Raw genomic sequence first — 17,155 nt, forward strand, 5'->3', positions numbered from 1 at the left:
GGGAGGATGGAAGGCTGAGTCGACCCGAGCCAGCTGCCTGAAACCAGCTTCCGCTGGGATCGAACTCAGGCCGTGGGGAGAGTTTCGGCTGCAGAAACTGCTGCTTTACCACTCTTTCGTTCCTCCTGAATCTACTGCCGACCGATATAGGAAAGCCCTGTTTTTAATATTATGGGATAGGGAGGTTGACAGGGAGGGGAGTTCTCTCCCTCCACTTTCTCCACAACTTGCGCAATTCAATCAACCCCAATCATGTCCTTCCCACAGGCTTTTGTTTTCCATATAGGACTTCGAGACCTGGTGGGTGCAAAGTTGGAGAGGGGCTGGCATATACTTCAGCTGCTTGTATCTTTCAACAAGGCAACCCTCTACCTTTGATTCAGCCTGTTAAGTCCCGGAATGTCAGCAGGCAAACCCCCTTGCTGCAGGTGAATCCAGGCCCTCTGAATATCGGCTGTGAGAAGATGAGAAGCGCGAGATAGAAAGACCTGCGAAAAGGGGGTGGGAGAGAGGGGGGAGGAGGATTTCAACACTCTGCATGATATTAACATTTCACAGATGCAAGGCTGCTTTGTGGCTGGAAACAAAAGCTTTCATTCCTAAAAGGGGCACTTTAAAAATACGTATTTAAGTGGCTGTCGCTGCTGGTAACTCTTAGTTTAGTTTTTACCTTGGTTTTATTCTGCAGTTAAACTTTTAAAGCTTTTACGGGTGCAGTCCTATCGATCGCCTTTGGAACTTGGAAGCGTCTGAGATTCCTATGCTTGGCCAGGTGGAAGCCGCAAGGGCGAGAGGAGAGGGGGAAGCAATCCTTGCCTCCCCCCTTCCTCCGTTCTTTAATTTTTTGTTCGACGGGCTTTTCAGATCATCTAGAGAGGGCATTTAGTTAAGAGCAGAGACACCACACTGACAACAAAGGTCCGCATAGTTAAAGCAATGGTATTCCCCGTAGTAACCTATGGCTGCGAGAGCTGGACCATAAGGAAAGCTGAGCGAAGGAAGATAGATGCTTTTGAACTGTGGTGTTGGAGGGAAATTCTGAGAGTGCCTTGGACTGCAAGAAGATCAAATCAGTCCATACTCCAGGAAATAAAGCCAGACTGCTCACTGGAGGGAATGGTATTAAAGGCAAAACGGAAGTACTTTGGCCACATAATGAGAAGACAGGATACCCTGGAGAAGAGGCTGATGCTAGGGAAAGTGGAAGGCAAAAGGAAGAGGGGCCGACCAAGGGCAAGGTGGAGGGATGATATTCTGGAGGTGACAGACTTGACCTTAGGGGAGCTAGGGGTCGCGACAGCCGACAGAAAGCTCTGGCGTGGGCTGGTCCATGAAGTCACGAAGAGTCGGAAGCGACTGAACGAATAAACAACAAGTCATATCCTGGCCTCCCCTCCCCTCCCCTCCCACTGGAATGCCCCTTTTCACCCCCTCTGAGGTTGAGTTCCAGACCTTGGAGAGGCCCCCCTGGATGTGAGGCCATCTGTGAGAAGGTGGAAGTCGGGGGTCGGATCTCTGATTCCCCCTTCCAGTGTTGGAGCACTCTCTCCGATCTTAAGAGAGAGAACTTGAACTAACCTATGGTCCCTGGGATGCTCGCCTAGGGACCATAGGATTGCTCTCTCTCCGTTATGTTTTATCGTGTTGTATCTTAGGGTTTTGATTTCGGTGAACTGCCCAGAGGGCTTTGTCTAATGGGTGATACAGGAAAGAAATACAAAAATAAGAACGATGAAGGAGTGAACGCACCTCTCGGACGGCTCTGTAGTCGGCGGCGGCCATGAACGAATCCTTTAACAACAGAAGGATGGAGGCACAGAAATTCTGCATCACCCTCGGGTCCCAGTCTTGCATGAACAGCTGATCCCAGATCAACAGCACGGCTGGTAAGCTCAGCACACCAACAAAGCCCTGTGCAAAATAGCAGGGATGAAGGATAGGAGGGCTGGCACTGCCTAATGTGTGATGGCATAGGTGCCGTTGTGTTTCTGAATCAAAGGCCTGAATTCCATTCCCCAGGAGCCCTCAGAGGCTGCATTCTGGGGGGTGGGCGGGGCCAGAGGCACGAGGGGCGGAGACAAAGGTTACCATCCCATTTTAGCTTTAGGGCGCAACCCTAGGCATGTTCCGACAGAGAAAAGTCCCACAATTCCCAGCATTCCCCAGCCTGGCTGGGGAATGCTGGGAATTGTAGGACTTTTCTCTGTTGGAACATGCCTAGAAGTTGTGCCCTAAAGCTTACTGCCAGTAACAAATCCTTAAGAGAAGCATTCCAATTGTTTGGAATGGAAGGAAAACTGCACAGAAGTGGGGAAATCATCAAGTGATTGCTGGTTGGAGGAAATTGGGAGGGGGCACGGCCTTCCAAAGAACCCCTAAAGAGCTAAAGTTCAGACCCCTGGCCCTCAGGTTCTGCCCTCGTTTTGCAAGAGCAAAACGATAGGCCCAATGAGGAGACAGCCCCACTGTTGTGTTTCTGTATGAGTCACTGTTCTGGGCGCATTTCCTCTGAAGGCAGGTAACTCTGCTGGGTCTCTACTTGTGCACCAAGACGTCAAGGCAGGATGGAATCGCATCATCGTAGCAGAGGTTGACTGGAAGGGGTAAAGCCAAAGCAATTAATCATGCAGAGACACACTGGGCAGCCTCTTCTGAGGGCAGGTAGTTCTGCTGCAACTCCACCTCACTGTCCAATCACATTCAATGCAGAGTCACGGGCAGGATTCCCTGGACCAAACGTAGGCCGATTGGAGGGAGGCGAGGCCAGAGGGAGGAATCACGCAGAGACGCAGCAGGCAGCCTCCTCCCCGTGTGAATTATTCTGCTGTGCCTACGCATGGGCAGCAACTGGCCCGACCCAATCGCGCGCCCAATGCTGAGATGCCACAGAACCAGCCGCCCCCTAGCAGAGTAGAGTAAGGTAAGGCCAGGGCATCAAATCACAAGCAGAGGCACAGTGAGAAGCCTCGTTCTGTGGGCAGCGCTGTACGGATCGCAGGAGCCTTGCATTAGCTGATCCAGTCATTTCTCCTGGCACACGTCAGCAGCGTTCTCATGGCACCCTGGGAAATGTTGTCCTAGAATGCGACCCCCTGAATCCTTTGCAGGCTAGCCAACCTGGGAAGAGAGCTGGGCGGGCGGGCGGGCAGGCTTTTCTTCCTCTCTGTAACGCCAGATGGGGGAAGCGAGTTTGAAATCCGCTGAGGTCACATTTGAGATAGTCAGGTGTCAATGAGGGCGCCCCCTTGTGGCTCTAAGCTGCCACAGCACACTCACTTCAGAGAAGTTTAGGAACATTGCTATGTGAAGTATTGGGTGGGGGGTGGATTCAACCTGGTGCCCTCCAGGTGTGTTGGAATACAGTTCCTATCATTCCCCAGCCAGCATGGGCATTCTGAAACATAATTGGAACCCCCTGGAAATGTTTTCAGCTGCAAAGGGCAGTCCAGAGAACACATTATATTTGGCATGTCTTCACTGAAACTAAAAACAGATTACGGCATTTTTATGTCTTTTATTTCTTTACCTCCCCCATCCACTTCCTGAGGAAGATGACAGGGCTGGCCAGCAGCTCCTTGGTCACGTTCAGCCACGGCTGGAATTCGTTTTCAAATGCACCACCGATTCCTTGCGCTCCACCTTTTTCCTGAAGCATCAGCTCCACCAAGAAATCCTGAAGACGAAAAGAAGGTGGCATTTTGGCAGAATATACAGGCCATAAAGTAGAAGAGAGAGAGGGGGTATAATAGGAAAAATGTGGGCGTGATTGATGTGTGTGAATGGGGGAAGCGTGTTAGTGGATGCATGTGAATGAGGGGGGTATGTTTACCAGGCTGCTGACCATGCCTCTTCCAGGTTAAGGGAGCACACAGAGGGCTTCTTTAAAGGAGTGATTTACAGCTTACTCGTGACTGGCCAGTCACGGAAGTTTGCAGGTCATTTTGATGACGTCGTGAGCCTCTTGTCCTTCTCCTGGTTATTCCGTTTTTTAAAAAAACACTTAGATATCCTGATTCTTCTGAGATATCTTGGGATTTCCAACCGTGTGCAGCCCAAGTTGCACTATAAAACACCCACTAGAGGGCACTGTCCCATTCAAGTATCTGAGCAGGGAAGTTTTCAATTACAGGCCATGGGGTCGCCCCTCTCCTCCCATGAAATTCAGCTCATTACAATTGTGAAAGAGAATCAGGAAGCAAAGCCCCGGTAAGCAAACACAATTTCCCTTTAATCTAAAGAAGCCCAGAGAGGGCCATGTCTCAGGGCCCCATCTGCCTGGTCACCCCTGACTCCCCACCACCACACACACAAACAGACCACAGAGCCTACTCTCCGCAAGGGATATCTGTCAAGCCAGAACATACTTTAGGGTCAACGGTGATATTCTTTTTGAAAGCCTGTTGAAGGTGAGCAAAGAACTCAGCGTCTTCTCTCTCCAGAAGGCTCATCACTGCCTCAGCCATGGCCAAAACCTTTGCCCAGGTTGGAAACAGCTTCCCGTGTAAGGAATGCAGGTACATGGCTAATTCGTAAGGGTGTTCTGCTAAAATTAAAATCAAACCATCAGGCTTACATTTCAGAGAGGCGCTGCGCTTTCTGCGTCCTGACTCATTAAAAACCACCAAGTGGATGGATCCTCCATCATTATCATCAGCATCTAAATCAGGCTTCCTCAACCTGGGGCGCTCCAGATGTGTTGGACTGCATCTCCCAGGCTGGGGCATTCTGGGAGTTGTAGTCCAACACATCTGGAGCGCCCCAGGTTGAGGAAGGCTGATCTAAATGATCTCGCCAGCATCTGTATTTGTGTATTATCTAGCTGCTCTGGCCTCCAAACACAGTGTATGCTACAGATATACAGGCCGGGCCAGTCTGTCTCAGTTGCCTGCGTTGCGTCCCTCAGGCAACACAGGGCTAGATATGCCAATGGTCCAATGTACAAAGCAGTGGTTTTCACACAAAACCATGTTGCAGTAGAACAGGGATTGGGCGCCTGTATTGGAATGTTGCTGGCTACAACGCCCATCGTCATGGCCGGCCCTATCATTAAGGAAGGTGAAGCAGCCACCTCAGGCGGCAGTTGCAGGAAGGCAGCAGCCGCAAGGTGTTCGAGGAGAGAGCTGTGTACCCTGTGGCCTGCTCTCTTCAGGTTCAATAGAGGATATTGTCTCCTCAAGACTGATTAATCTGCCAGTCCGGTCAGCTTTTCTACATGGAATGGGAGAGGGCGCCATTTTGTCCATCTCAGGCACCATGTCTTGGGCCGTCGCTGCCTCTCATCCCTGATCATTTGCCATGTTGGTCAGGGATTATGGGAACAGGAATCCTGCAGTACAGAAGGGAAACTACGCGCGCTTCTTAAAGTTCCTTGGAGTAACGGCAGGGCATAAACATAACAAATAAAAATACATGCCAAACTCAAAAGAGAGATGAAATGTTAGAAGTGTGGAATCTCTCCTCCTCTCCAATTTACATGTACGCCCTAAACGGTTTGGGGACAGGTTATTGGAAGGAACGCCTCCTCCCATATGTACCTACCCGGACCTTAAGATCATCTACAGGGGCCCTTCTTCGTGAGCCCCTGCCAAAGGAAGTGAGGCAGGTGGCTACTAGGAGCAGGGCCTTCTCCGCTGTGGCACCCCGGTTGTGGAATGAGCTCCCCAGAGAGGTCCGCCTGGTGCCTACACTGTACTCCTTTCGTCGCCAGCTGAAGACCTTTTTATTCACTCAGTATTTTAACCCTTAATTTTAACTTAAATTTAAATTATACTGTTTTAACTCTGTATTTTAACCTTAATTTTGCTGCGTGGTTTTATCCTGGTTGTGCTTTTTATATTGTATTTTGTATTTGTGTTTTTAACTTGTTGGTTGTTTTATGATGGTTTTAGTTTTTGTGAACTGCCCAGAGAGCTTCAGCTATTGGGCGGTATAAAAATGTAATAAATAAATAAATAAATAAAATACGCCACACATTTGAAGAGCTGCTTCTACAGGAGAGGAGGACTAATTCAGAAGCTATATCCCTCCCATCGCAAGGGGAGGGAAGGATACAAGACCCAAACCGCATTATCAGGCCCTTAAGGGAAGCAACGGAAAGACTGCAGTCTTTTTTAGCTGTAAATGGTTTACCTTTTGGTGTTATTGGCTTAAATGCCATTTGCAGAGGAAAGAGCCAGTGGATAAGGTAGGGTTCGTAAGCACCGTTGAAAACATAAAGGACGTTTAAGCTCTTGCTGGACTCTAAAATCACCTGCTCATTGGCAGCGAAAGGACGCATGCAGGGAACGCTTCCGTACGTCTGTCAGAAGGAGAGGAGAAATTGTGGGGACAACATGTTTTATATTGCAGGGTGTTTTTTTTAGGGTTTTAAGCCTTATAAACTGCCCAGAGAGCCTTGGATATTGGGCAGTACAGAAACGTAATACATGAATGAACGAGAAGAAAAACTCGTGTTCTTTACAAGAGCAAAAAAAGGTGGAATATGAGTGAAACAAATAAATATTTTATTTATTTCTTACATTTCTATGCTGCCCAATAGCCCAAGTGCTTAAATAAATAAATAAATAAATGCAACAATATCTGGTCATTATCAGGAGGTGTTAGGGGCAGAACCGGGGGCCTTTGGTTCAGTGTATTGCTTCTCCTGTGTGGTCACCCAATAAAGTTGTAGTTTGGAGCATCTTTCCGTACAGAGAAGTATTCTAAAGCTCTGCGCCGGCCCTGCCCACCCAAACTGGCCAATGGACCCTCCTTAGACAGGAAGGTCTACAGAGAACTTCCTGTTTGGTCTGGGTCTTTGTCTGAGCAGCAACAGTCTTCATGGCTCTGATAGGTTTCAATGTGCTTTCTAGGTCAGATTCCGAGCTTTGTCCCTCTGCTCCGATTCCTGGCTGGCTTTGTCCCAGGGCCGGCCCTACCATTAGGCCTGAATGGATGCTATTATTATTATTATTTATTTATTTATATAGCACCATCAATGTACATGGTGCTGTACAGATTACACAGTAAATAGCAAGACCCTGCCGCATAGGCTTACAATCTAATAAAGTTGTAGTAAACAATAAGGAGGGAAAGAGAATGCAGACAGGCACAGGGAAGTGTAAACAGGCACCGGGTGGGGTGAAGCTAACAGTATAGAGTCAGAACAAACTCAATATTTAAAAGCTATAGGGAAAAGAAAAGTTTTTAGCTGAGTTTTAAAAGCTGTGATTGAGCAGTCTGCTACCCTCCGTTGCAGTGGAAAATGCCGTCTCATCACCAGTGTTGAACTAGGTTTCGGCAATCAGTCTGACTGGCTTTTGTAAATGAAATAGGCAAAGGTACAATCTGGTCTTTTGCCTCCGGCAGCAAAATGTCTTGGGAGAGCTCTGTTTTGCCCCCCAGCACAAATCCCGATTCCTGGTCCCCACTCTCTTTCAGGACTGCCTTGGCCCCTGACAGCAACAGACAGATCTTAGTACTTCCACCAGGGTCCTTCGACTCACCTCCACCACCGCATTTTCAATCAGCCCCGAAAGCGGCGACCGAGTGGCACTTCTGAGCTTCAGCTTGGCTGCCCGCTGTGCTACCGTTTGCCCAAATCTCTCTCTGGCTTCCTTCTCGACAGATCTGAGACAAAAGATTAATACCATCATTTATAGGTCTCAGAAATCTTTGTTTTTGAAAGTCACAGGATGCATTGAGACGAGCCCAAGTAGAATGATTCAGTGAAAATGCTTAGAAGCAAAGCAATGCCTGGAACTTCAAGTTGTAGGAAGCTGCCTTATTCTGTAACTCAGTATGGTCTAACTCCAGGTAAGCTAAGCCTCAATCAAGCCGAGGGCCAAATTTTATTTTGGAGAAGCAGGAATCGCATTCTAGTGGTGGGCAGGGCCACAGGGGGAGGAGCCAAAGCCAAAAAGGGGAGGGACCAAAATGCCAGCATATTTTCTTTTAAAGCACTTAATGGCTCAGTTCAGATGTTTCTCAACATTGGTTTTAGAACTCCACGGTAGTGTTTTGCCACCACCATTGAGAAATGTGTTGTCTGGCGGGAAAACTCTACACAATGATGGAGTTTTTTTGGAAAATACTCCACGCAGAATACCCACGCTGTGCAGAGGAGAGTTCCTGCACAACGGTTGTGTTGCGTGGCGGGCTCTGTGGAGTTTTCCGTTGCGTTGAGTTGACTTTTCCCACTGGCTACAGAGTTCCCTGGCAAGAGCGGCGAAAGGAGGGAGTGCCGCTCTAGGAGAGCTGCCGGGTTTGGGTTTTTGGCAGCAATGGCTGATGGGATCCCATTGGGGGGGGCCAGGGGAGGAGAGACGGCGGAGGAACTGTCAATCAAACACAGCATTGACTTTTACTCAACTCCACGAGAGCCCACAGTCACACAGGGAGCGCCCCCTAGGAACTCAACCGTTCAGTGGAGTTTTCCCACTGCGTTGACTAACGTGTTGTCTGAACCGAGCCAACGTTTTACCCCATCCTCCCTCCAACCTGGCGCCTTCCAAATGTCCCCAAGCTCTTGGGGTGGGATGGAGTGCATTCTAGCGGTGGATGGATCAAAGGCAAAAGTAGCAGAGCTAAAATACAACAAACATCTGTCTATTTTAGGTTGAATTTCTACACCCTTACTGCAGATACTTACATTAGTCCTTGAGTCATGTAGCTCTTGGAGCCTGACCTCAAGAGCTTATCAATCCAAATGAACTGGCGAAGTGTCTTCGGAAGTAATTTCCCACTGAGCCTTTCACACACTGTTGACATACTCTCAGAACCTTGTGAGATTATAGCACAGAGCAAATCCCCTAGTAAGTCACTCTCTAGGCAGCTGAGAACAGGGGGATGTAGCTCCGGCCTGATATGCCACTGGAAGTCTGTAAGAAATAGGAATAATTAAAAAGTAACTCCCAAGGAAGTTATTCCTACCTTGCACCCAAAATTTTAAAAGCAAACATGCTGAACAGGCACTGATTTGGAACTTATCATTCGAACCAAAATTATAACTTAACTCATATGCCATTTGTAGAGTTATTTGGTAAGGACTTGTGAACCTTATTGGGCTGTTTGGATTCACCGAGATCGCTTAAAAAAACAAATATTTTATTATCAAAAAACTATCATGGTATTTGCAGAAACTGACAATGCAGCCCAATGGAAAACTAAAAGTCTGGCATGGAAATCTCGAGAAGAAATGAGGAGTTGGAGGATTTGCCAGGGAGGCCAACAGATTCATTCTCAATCGACTGCACTGGAGAACCAGCTCCTGGAATATCTGTGGATTCAGGATCCACTCGGATTCCCTGAGCGCTTGTGAGCTCACGTAAAGCTGTCATTGTTGTTGTTAGCTAAATCACACCCCGGACGGCAGCGCTCCTAAGATCCTTCCATACCAGGAAAGGTTTTAAGGGGGAGAAATGTAAAAAATCATAAAAAATCAATGGATGGCCCAATCTGATTCAAATTTGGTATGCTTAAAACCCTCCTTAATATCTATTACTGTGCCAATTTTGAGGTCTTTATCTTTAAAATTTACGCAGATGTAAGCATTTGTTTAATTTGTACTTTAAACATATCAAATCATTCTCCTGCGCCCCCAGTGGCCGCTCGGAGAACAACAAAAGATTCGCTCCTAAAGAGGTAGTTAAATAGGTCGGCTCTTTTATATATGAAGCACAGTTAACGCAGGAGGCATGGGAGTACTTCAGTCAAAGCAGATTATAAACTGGAAAACTTTGGAGTCCTTTGCACGCAATTCGCAGCGATTGCACGGTATAACCCTGGCGTGATGAAGCTACAACCTAATTTTGACACTTTGGGCTCACCATAGCACACCTCCAGATGCCGTTTTGTTTGCAACGAAGTGTTTTTAAATGCAAAGGTTGGGGTGGCAGAGGCCGTCCTGGGAGGGTCCTAGAGGCTGCATGTCTTGGATATCTTCCGCTTGACACTTGTGTTTTATAAGTGCTTATTCGGTATGTGTTTTCTCTCCTCGCCCCGCCCCCTACCCCAGTTTTTGCACAATCTGTGTTTGCTCCAGAACTGAACTCCTTGGTTTTTAATTCATAATATTTAAAACACCCCAGAGCTGCACAGCTAAGAAGGCTTGTAAGAAGGCAATCAGAGGAAGCTGGCAGAGCGGAATTATTTTGGAAAACGATGCATATGTCACAGTAAATTAAGCCTCGCTTACAACACACTGGGGTGGGTACGTTAGCTGGCTGGTCTTGTATGCTCGTATCCTTTTAGCCTGAATGAAAAACACTCCACATCAGCTGGGATGGAGGCGGGGGAATAACTTCCATCAGCTCTCAGCGCTGGGAAAGCAAACACTTGTGAATGACTTTGAAGTGGAGGACCTTTTATGTTTTCGTAAAGGAGGAAAACAAACCCTTCAAAGAGGGCCGGGCTTTTTTTTGGCTGGAAGGGAAGACCAAGACAAGAAAACATACTCACACGCAAAAAAATATATATGAAAGCATAGCAGTTGCAGGCGTTGGTTAATCAGCATTCTTCAATATAGGGCTGATTCGCAATTATAATGTTTCTAAGGCCGGAGCTAGACCTAAGGTTTATCCCAGGATGATCCTGGGGTCAAACCTGTTCATTTAAGTGCCACACAGGGCATCCAGAGCAAAGGCAGGGACAAACCCGGGATGATCCTGGGATAAACCTTAGGTCTAGCTACGGCCTAAGAGTTTATTTATTTATTTATTTAAGGATTTTTATGCCGCCATTCAGCCAAAAAAGGCTCTCACGGCGGCTTACAAAAGTATTTCTTGACAGCCCCTGTCCACAGGCTTACAATCTAAAAGACATGACACAAAAGGAAAGGGGATTGGGAGGGAGGAGGAGAAGGGGGAAAAGGAAAGCAAATTCAGGCACTACAATCTTAATTGCAAAGTTCAGCAGTTACAGGTGACAGCAGGAAGGAGGGGGCTCTCAGCTGGAGCTGGACCCAGGCACGGTGGAGAGGTGCCTGGCTGCTGCTTCCTCCCTCACTGGTGGCCTCTCCAGAGACAGTTGGTGGCAGGAGGGAGGGGGCTCTCAGCTGGAGCTGGACCCAGGCACGGTGGAGAGGGGCCTGGCTGCTGCTTCCTCCCTCACTGGTGGCTTCTCCAGAAACAGTTGGTGGCAGGAGGGAGGGGGCTCTCAGCTGGAGCTGGACCCAGGCACGGTGGAGAGGGGCCTGGCTGCTGCTTCCTCCCTCACTGGTGGCCTCTCCAGAGACAGTTGGTGGCAGGAGGGAGGGGGCTCTCAGCTGGAGCTGGACCCAGGCACGGTGGAGAGGGGCCTGGCTGCTGCTTCCTCCCTCACTGGTGGCTTCTCCAGAAACAGTTGGTGGCAGGAGGGAGGGGGCTCTCAGCTGGAGCTGGACCCAGGCACGGTGGAGAGGGGCCTGGCTGCTGCTTCCTCCCTCACTGGTGGCCTCTCCAGAGACAGTTGGTGGCAGGAGGGAGGGGGCTCTCAGCTGGAGCTGGACCCAGGCACGGTGGAGAGGGGCCTGGCTGCTGCTTCCTCCCTCACTGGTGGCTTCTCCAGAAACAGTTGGTGGCAGGAGGGAGGGGGCTCTCAGCTGGAGCTTGACCCAGGCACGGTGGAGAGGTGCCTGGCTGCTGCTTCCTTCCTCACTGGTGGCCTCTCCAGAGACAGTTGACAACAGTTTTGAAGTGCACGTCTAAAGCTACTATCTCATACATAAGGGGTGGACAACTTGTGGCCTGCCAGACGTTTCGGCTGAGAATTCCCATCAGCATTCACCGCTGGCTATGCTGACTAGGGTTGATGAGAAGGTATCCTAGTCCTGATGGCTATATGGTACCTCCAGTATCAGACGCAGTGTGCTAAGTACACCAGTTGCTGGGGAACATGGGCAGGAGGGTTGCCCTCATGTCCTGCTTGTGGGTTTTCCCGGGGGCAGCTGGTGGGCCACTGTGTGAACAGAGTACTGGACTAGATGGACCAGCAGGGCTGGTCTTATGTAGAGATGTAGACCAAAATATCCATTGGGCCACGAATTGCCCACCTCTTTAATACACACTTACCCAAGAGTACATCCTGCTGAATTCAGTGGGACACTTCTAAACAGTGTTTAGATTACAGTGTAAAGATGTAACCTGAGAGAAAGGGCCAAAGCAGATGATATGACAGAGGTCCGGGATTGAGTATCCCATCTTTATTTTTATTTTTTGTGGGGAAAAAATGCAATCACCAGGAGCAGGGGAAGACTAGGATTGGGACCGCAGCAGAACTGTCTCTGGAGAGGCCACCAGTGAGGGAGGAAGCAGCAGCCAGGCACCTCTCCACCGGGCCTGGGTCCAGCTCCAGCTGAGAGCCCCCTCCCTCCTGCCACCAACTGTCTCTGGAGAGGCCACCAGTGAGGGAAGCAGCAGCAGCCAGGCACCTCTCCATCGTGCCTGGGTCCAGCTCCAGCTGAGAGCCCCCTCCCTCCTGCCACCAACTGTCTCTGGAGAGGCCACCAGTGAGGGAGGAAGCAGCAGCCAGGCACCTCTCCACCTTGCCTGGGTCCAGCTCCAGCTGAGAGCCCCCTCCCTCCTGCTACCAACTGTCTCTGCAGAGGCCACCAGAGAGGGAGGAAGCAGCAGCCAGGCACCTCTCCACCGGGCCTGGGTCCAGCTCCAGCTGAGAGCCCCCTCCCTCCTGCTGTCAACTGTAACTGCTGAACTTTACAACTAAGATTGTAGTGCCTGAATTTGCTTTCCTTTTCCCCCTCCTCCTCCTCCCTCCCAGTCCCCTTTCCTTTTGTGTCATGTCTTTTAGATTGTAAGCCTGTGGGCAGGGACTGTCAAGAAATACTTTTGTAAGCCTCCGTGAGAGCCTTTTTTGGCTGAAAGGCGGCATAAAAACCCTTAAATAAATAAATAAATAAAAAATTAGTGGGTTAATTCTTCCTCCCCTGTGCTATTAACCCAATAAAAACTGCCCCATCTCCAGATCCAAGTCAGAGAACAGGGCACTGATATCTTTGCAAAAACGTCAAGAAAAGCCAGAGCTGATTTTAGATCTCCGTCATCTCATTTGGTGTGGTCCTCGCATTCACACTATCTCTTTCTAAACGCTGGAAATGTGTGATCACCCCTAAACTAAAGAACAGGCCCCAGGGATGAGGAAGAGCAGCACGGAAAGCCAAGAGCTCATCCAAAGAAATCGCAATCAAGTGGTCACTGAGGCATATATCGGTTTACAGGAGAAAAAGAAGAAAGGCACCAGCACAGAAAGAAGAACAAATAAGGTGCACTGGATTATGATTTATTCAGCAGAATGTCTCTCAATTAAAATCTTCAGGGGCACAATATTGAGCTAAATGGACCAAAGGACGGACTCACCTTCCTAGGTTTTAAGCAAAAGAGCTTGGGCTGAATACTCAGATATACTCTCATCTCATTCATACCCAGGTTTATGCCTGACATGCTAGAATTCTGAATAAACAATCAATACCTTCTTCCTTTCCATTGATTTGAGAAGTCGGTCTTTGGGATAAGGTTAGGCGGATGTCTTTACTCTCGATGGATTTGGGCCTCTGCACCGCAAAGGAAGTTTGTCGAGGCTCCCTCGATAATGCCGGTTGGGGCACTTGGCAGAACGCTTCGCTCTCCTGTGCGCCTTTCCCCTACGGAGGCAGAAGTTACTATAAATCCGTATTTGCTAACGGAAATATAATTTGGTGAGAGACAAGAACGCCATTTTCTTTGTGTGCTCTGACTGTGTGACAACTCCATTTAGCTAGCTGAAATGACACATACGGGTTTGTTAGCTCTAGAGGCCTCTGGCCCTTGAGGCCAGGGGTCTGGAAACAAAGCCCTATGAGGAGAGACTGAAAGAACTGGGCCTGTTTAGCCTGGAGAAGAGAAGATTGAGGGGAGACATGAGAGCACTCTTCAAATACTTAAAAGGTTGTCACACAGAGGAGGGCCAGGATCTCTTCTCGATCCTCCCAGAGTGCAGGACACGGAATAATGGGCTCAAGTGACAGGAAGCCAGATTCCGGCTGGACATCAGGAAAAACTTCCTGACTGTTAGAGCAGTGCGACAATGGAACCCATGACCTAGGGAGGTTGTGGGCTCTCCCACACCAGAGGCCTTCAAGAGGCAGCTGGACAACCACCTGTCAGGGATGCTTTAGGGTAGATTCCTGCATTGAGCAGGGGGTTGGACTCGATGGCCTTAGAGACCCCTTCCAACTCTACTATTCTATGATTCTAGTCTATTGGTAATCATTTCTACCCCTCGATCTAAAAGGAGAGGCGGGTAAGAAATTATTATTATTATTATTATTATTATTATTATTATTATTATTATTATTATTATTATTATCTCCCCTATGAGGGAAGGTTCTAACAGCTGGGATTGTTTAGCTTGGAAAAAAGGAGGCTAAGGGGAGACAGGATAGAGGTGTACAAAATGATGCAGGGTGTGGAGAATGTGGACAGGGAGACAGTTTTCTTCCTCTTTCAAAATACTAGAACCCAATGGGGTCATCCCATGAAGTATATTTTAAGGCCCAATTTTAGCTCACTGCCTTCCTCCGGCTTTGAAAACTTGATCTGTCTCCTCTACCTTTTCCCTCCACTCCCCTTCTATTGTTTGTCTTGTCTTTTTAGTTTGTGAGCCATCAGACGGCAAGGCTGTCTCTCTTTTTGACTGATGGGAGCTGCTTTGGGTGGCCACAATGGTCTGAAAAGCGGGATAAAAATAGAGGGTAATGAATAAATAAATAAAAACCAGTCCGTGGGGTGGGGCGGGGCAGGGGATATGGTGCATTCCTTGTGATATGCAAGCCCTTCCCTCCATACACTTCCCACTTGTCCGAACGATGGGGTTATGGTAGAACATAATAAATATACAAAGTCACGTTATCGGCAAAACGGAAGAGAGGATCAGCTACCTCGTGCCAGGCTTCACAGTTGGCCAACGACGACTCCATCTCTGCTATGACAATATTGTAAGCGTCGTCAAGAAAATGAACCATTTCGGGAGCCAGTTCGGCTGCATCCGTACCTGCTTCAAAGAAAGTTACGTTTCGTTTTTCGTAACGGGAGAGGCTACCGAATGGACCATCTTCTATAGAGCTTGAGTGGTTGCTCTAGAAAGAATTGAAGATGCCTGCCTAATTGCCTCGAATGGCTGGTGGCTACTAGCTACAGAGATTTGTGACAGGGGCACACGCCAGCTGCTTGGACAGGGTGTTTCGAGAGAAATAGTTTAGGGCAGTTTTGATTGCAGCCAGTGAAGAAAGCAGAAGGCTGGGTTTTGCAGGTGAGAAGCCAGTAAAGCGGTGCTCCAAGAGCAAACGTCTTGCTTTTGAGCAACCTCATGCCGCTTTCAACCAACCGGATGCTTGCCTGTTTTCCCCAGTTCAACCATAATAATAAAAGAGGTTGAGTTGCTGTCTGTCTGTCCATCCATCAGCATCACAGTGCTAAAACCATCTGACCCTAGGCATGCATACTAAGGGGACCCTAGGGGTGTGTGCATCAGGGTTAGTTTCTGTTTGAAAACACATTAATTAATTTAAATTTATTTTAAAGTGCCCGTGTGGTTGAAGCCTGCAGTAACATCTTCAGTCACTAGGGAGGGACATCCCTAACCAGCACACAGCTTTGCAGCTGATACATTTTGAAGCTAGGGGGGATTAATAAACTGAGGGACAGAGTTATATGGCGTCTCCCTTCCCCCTACTGTGGGGCAACCCCCTTTAAAGGAATGGAGTGGGGAGACCCCTCCCTCCGGAGGTTATAGGGCCGCACCATGGCAGAGGCCGTGACTAGGAGTTCCAGGGGGCACGGCCATATTTGGATGGAGCAGGCACGTGTGTAACTCCGACAACTTTGCCCGAAACCTTCGCTGTATCAATCTAAGGGCTATTTCCCATCCGTGCAAAGCTGGGGCATTCATTAGTTTGTAAATAAACGCACATTAGAAAACAAAAACGCCGTGCGTCTCCTGTACTGCCTCCTTTCAAAGAAACCGATCTCTAATGCGTTATATGTGGGGCTGCCTTTGAAAATGGTCCGGAAACTTCAACTGGTACAAAACAGGGCAGCACGCTTGCTAACAGGGACTGGCCGACGAGACCACATCATGCCAGTCCTTTTCCAGCTTCATTGGCTGCCAGTCCAGGTCCGGGCCCGATTCAAAGTGCTGGTATTAACATTTAAAGCCCTAAATGGCTTGGGGCCAGGCTATCTGAAGGAACGCCTCCTCCCGTATGTACCTGCCTGGACCCTAAGGTCATCCTCAGGGGTCCTTCTCTGCGAGCCCCTGCCAAAGGAAGTGAGGCAGGTGGCTACCAGGAGAAGGGCCTTCTCTGCTGTGGCACCCCGGCTGTGGAATGAGCTCCCTAAGGAGGTTCGCCTGGCACCTACACTATATCCTTTCAGGCGCCAGGTGAAGACCTTTTTATTCTCCCAACATTTTAACAATCTATAAATACATTTTAACATGGTGTTTTAAATTTGTAATTTTGCATTGCTGCTGTTTTTATCTGGTTGAGCTTTTATATTGTATTTTATATTATGGTTTTACACTGTTGTTTTATACTGTGAATGGTTTTAATTTTGGGGAACCGCCCAGAGAGCTCCGGCTATTGGGCGGTATAGAAATGTAATAAATAAATAAATAAATAAATAAACTTCCTATGGTAGAGGAAACTGAGATAAACTTCCTATGGTAGAGGAAACTGAGAAGCGCAACAATGAAAAAGCGCAATACTGGTTGTGACAACCCCCTGCTCTGTCAATACCCCCCCCCCCCACCTCAAACCTCCGCTTTAAACTTTCAATAAGGAAAATGGGGAGTTTTTGGCATGGCAGGAATAGAGAATGGATCTTCTTTTAACTTTGGGGTTTTGTTAAAGTGTTTTCCCCCAACCTCCTTCGAAACAGTGATATTATTAACGTGAAAGAAAACAGATGTCTTTTTCACATGCAAACTAATCTGCTGGGGGGGGGGGCACTAAAAAAAAGACGGCAGGCTGCTGCAATCATCTAAAACAATTTTTAGCTCTCTGGCAGAACGACACGAAACAATATTTTTCAGGTGTCCCACAATGCAAAGTCAATTTGAAAACAGCATGACCTTCTCTGATACAAACTTTAATTACCTCAATGCTCACACAGCAAGGATATTGCAAGTCAAATAGATTTCTCTTTGA

The 17,155-nt window shown here is 48.3% G+C and overlaps 1 protein-coding gene across 1 annotated transcript; it reads right to left on the reverse strand.

Moving 5' to 3' along the window:
- Positions 1–368: 368 nt before the first annotated feature.
- Positions 369–14,971, reverse strand: LOC134412780 (uncharacterized). Its single transcript, XM_063146790.1, has 9 exons — positions 14,888–14,971; positions 13,441–13,612; positions 8,630–8,858; positions 7,485–7,608; positions 6,130–6,298; positions 4,365–4,543; positions 3,527–3,673; positions 1,750–1,911; positions 369–488 (listed from the first exon to the last, which is right to left on the reverse strand). Exons 1-9 carry the CDS (start codon positions 14,969–14,971, stop codon positions 369–371), a joined length of 1,386 nt encoding a protein of 461 aa, XP_063002860.1.
- Between the last annotated feature and the right edge of the window lie 2,184 nt (positions 14,972–17,155).

The sequence above is a fragment of the Elgaria multicarinata genome, chromosome 22, assembly GCF_023053635.1.
Source record: "Elgaria multicarinata webbii isolate HBS135686 ecotype San Diego chromosome 22, rElgMul1.1.pri, whole genome shotgun sequence".
NCBI lineage: Eukaryota > Metazoa > Chordata > Lepidosauria > Squamata > Anguidae > Elgaria > Elgaria multicarinata.

Excerpts from the sequence above, each read along its gene's own strand:
- LOC134412780 (XM_063146790.1), bottom strand. The coding sequence starts at position 14,971 with ATGGTTCATTTTCTTGACGACGCTTACAATATTGTCATAGCAGAGATG. Across the intron at positions 13,613-14,887 it reads ACTGTGAAGCCTGGCACGAG|GGGAAAGGCGCACAGGAGAG; the intron begins GTAGCTGATCCT and ends CTGCCTCCGTAG. Across the intron at positions 3,674-4,364 it reads ATATCACCGTTGACCCTAAA|GATTTCTTGGTGGAGCTGAT; the intron begins GTATGTTCTGGC and ends TTTCGTCTTCAG.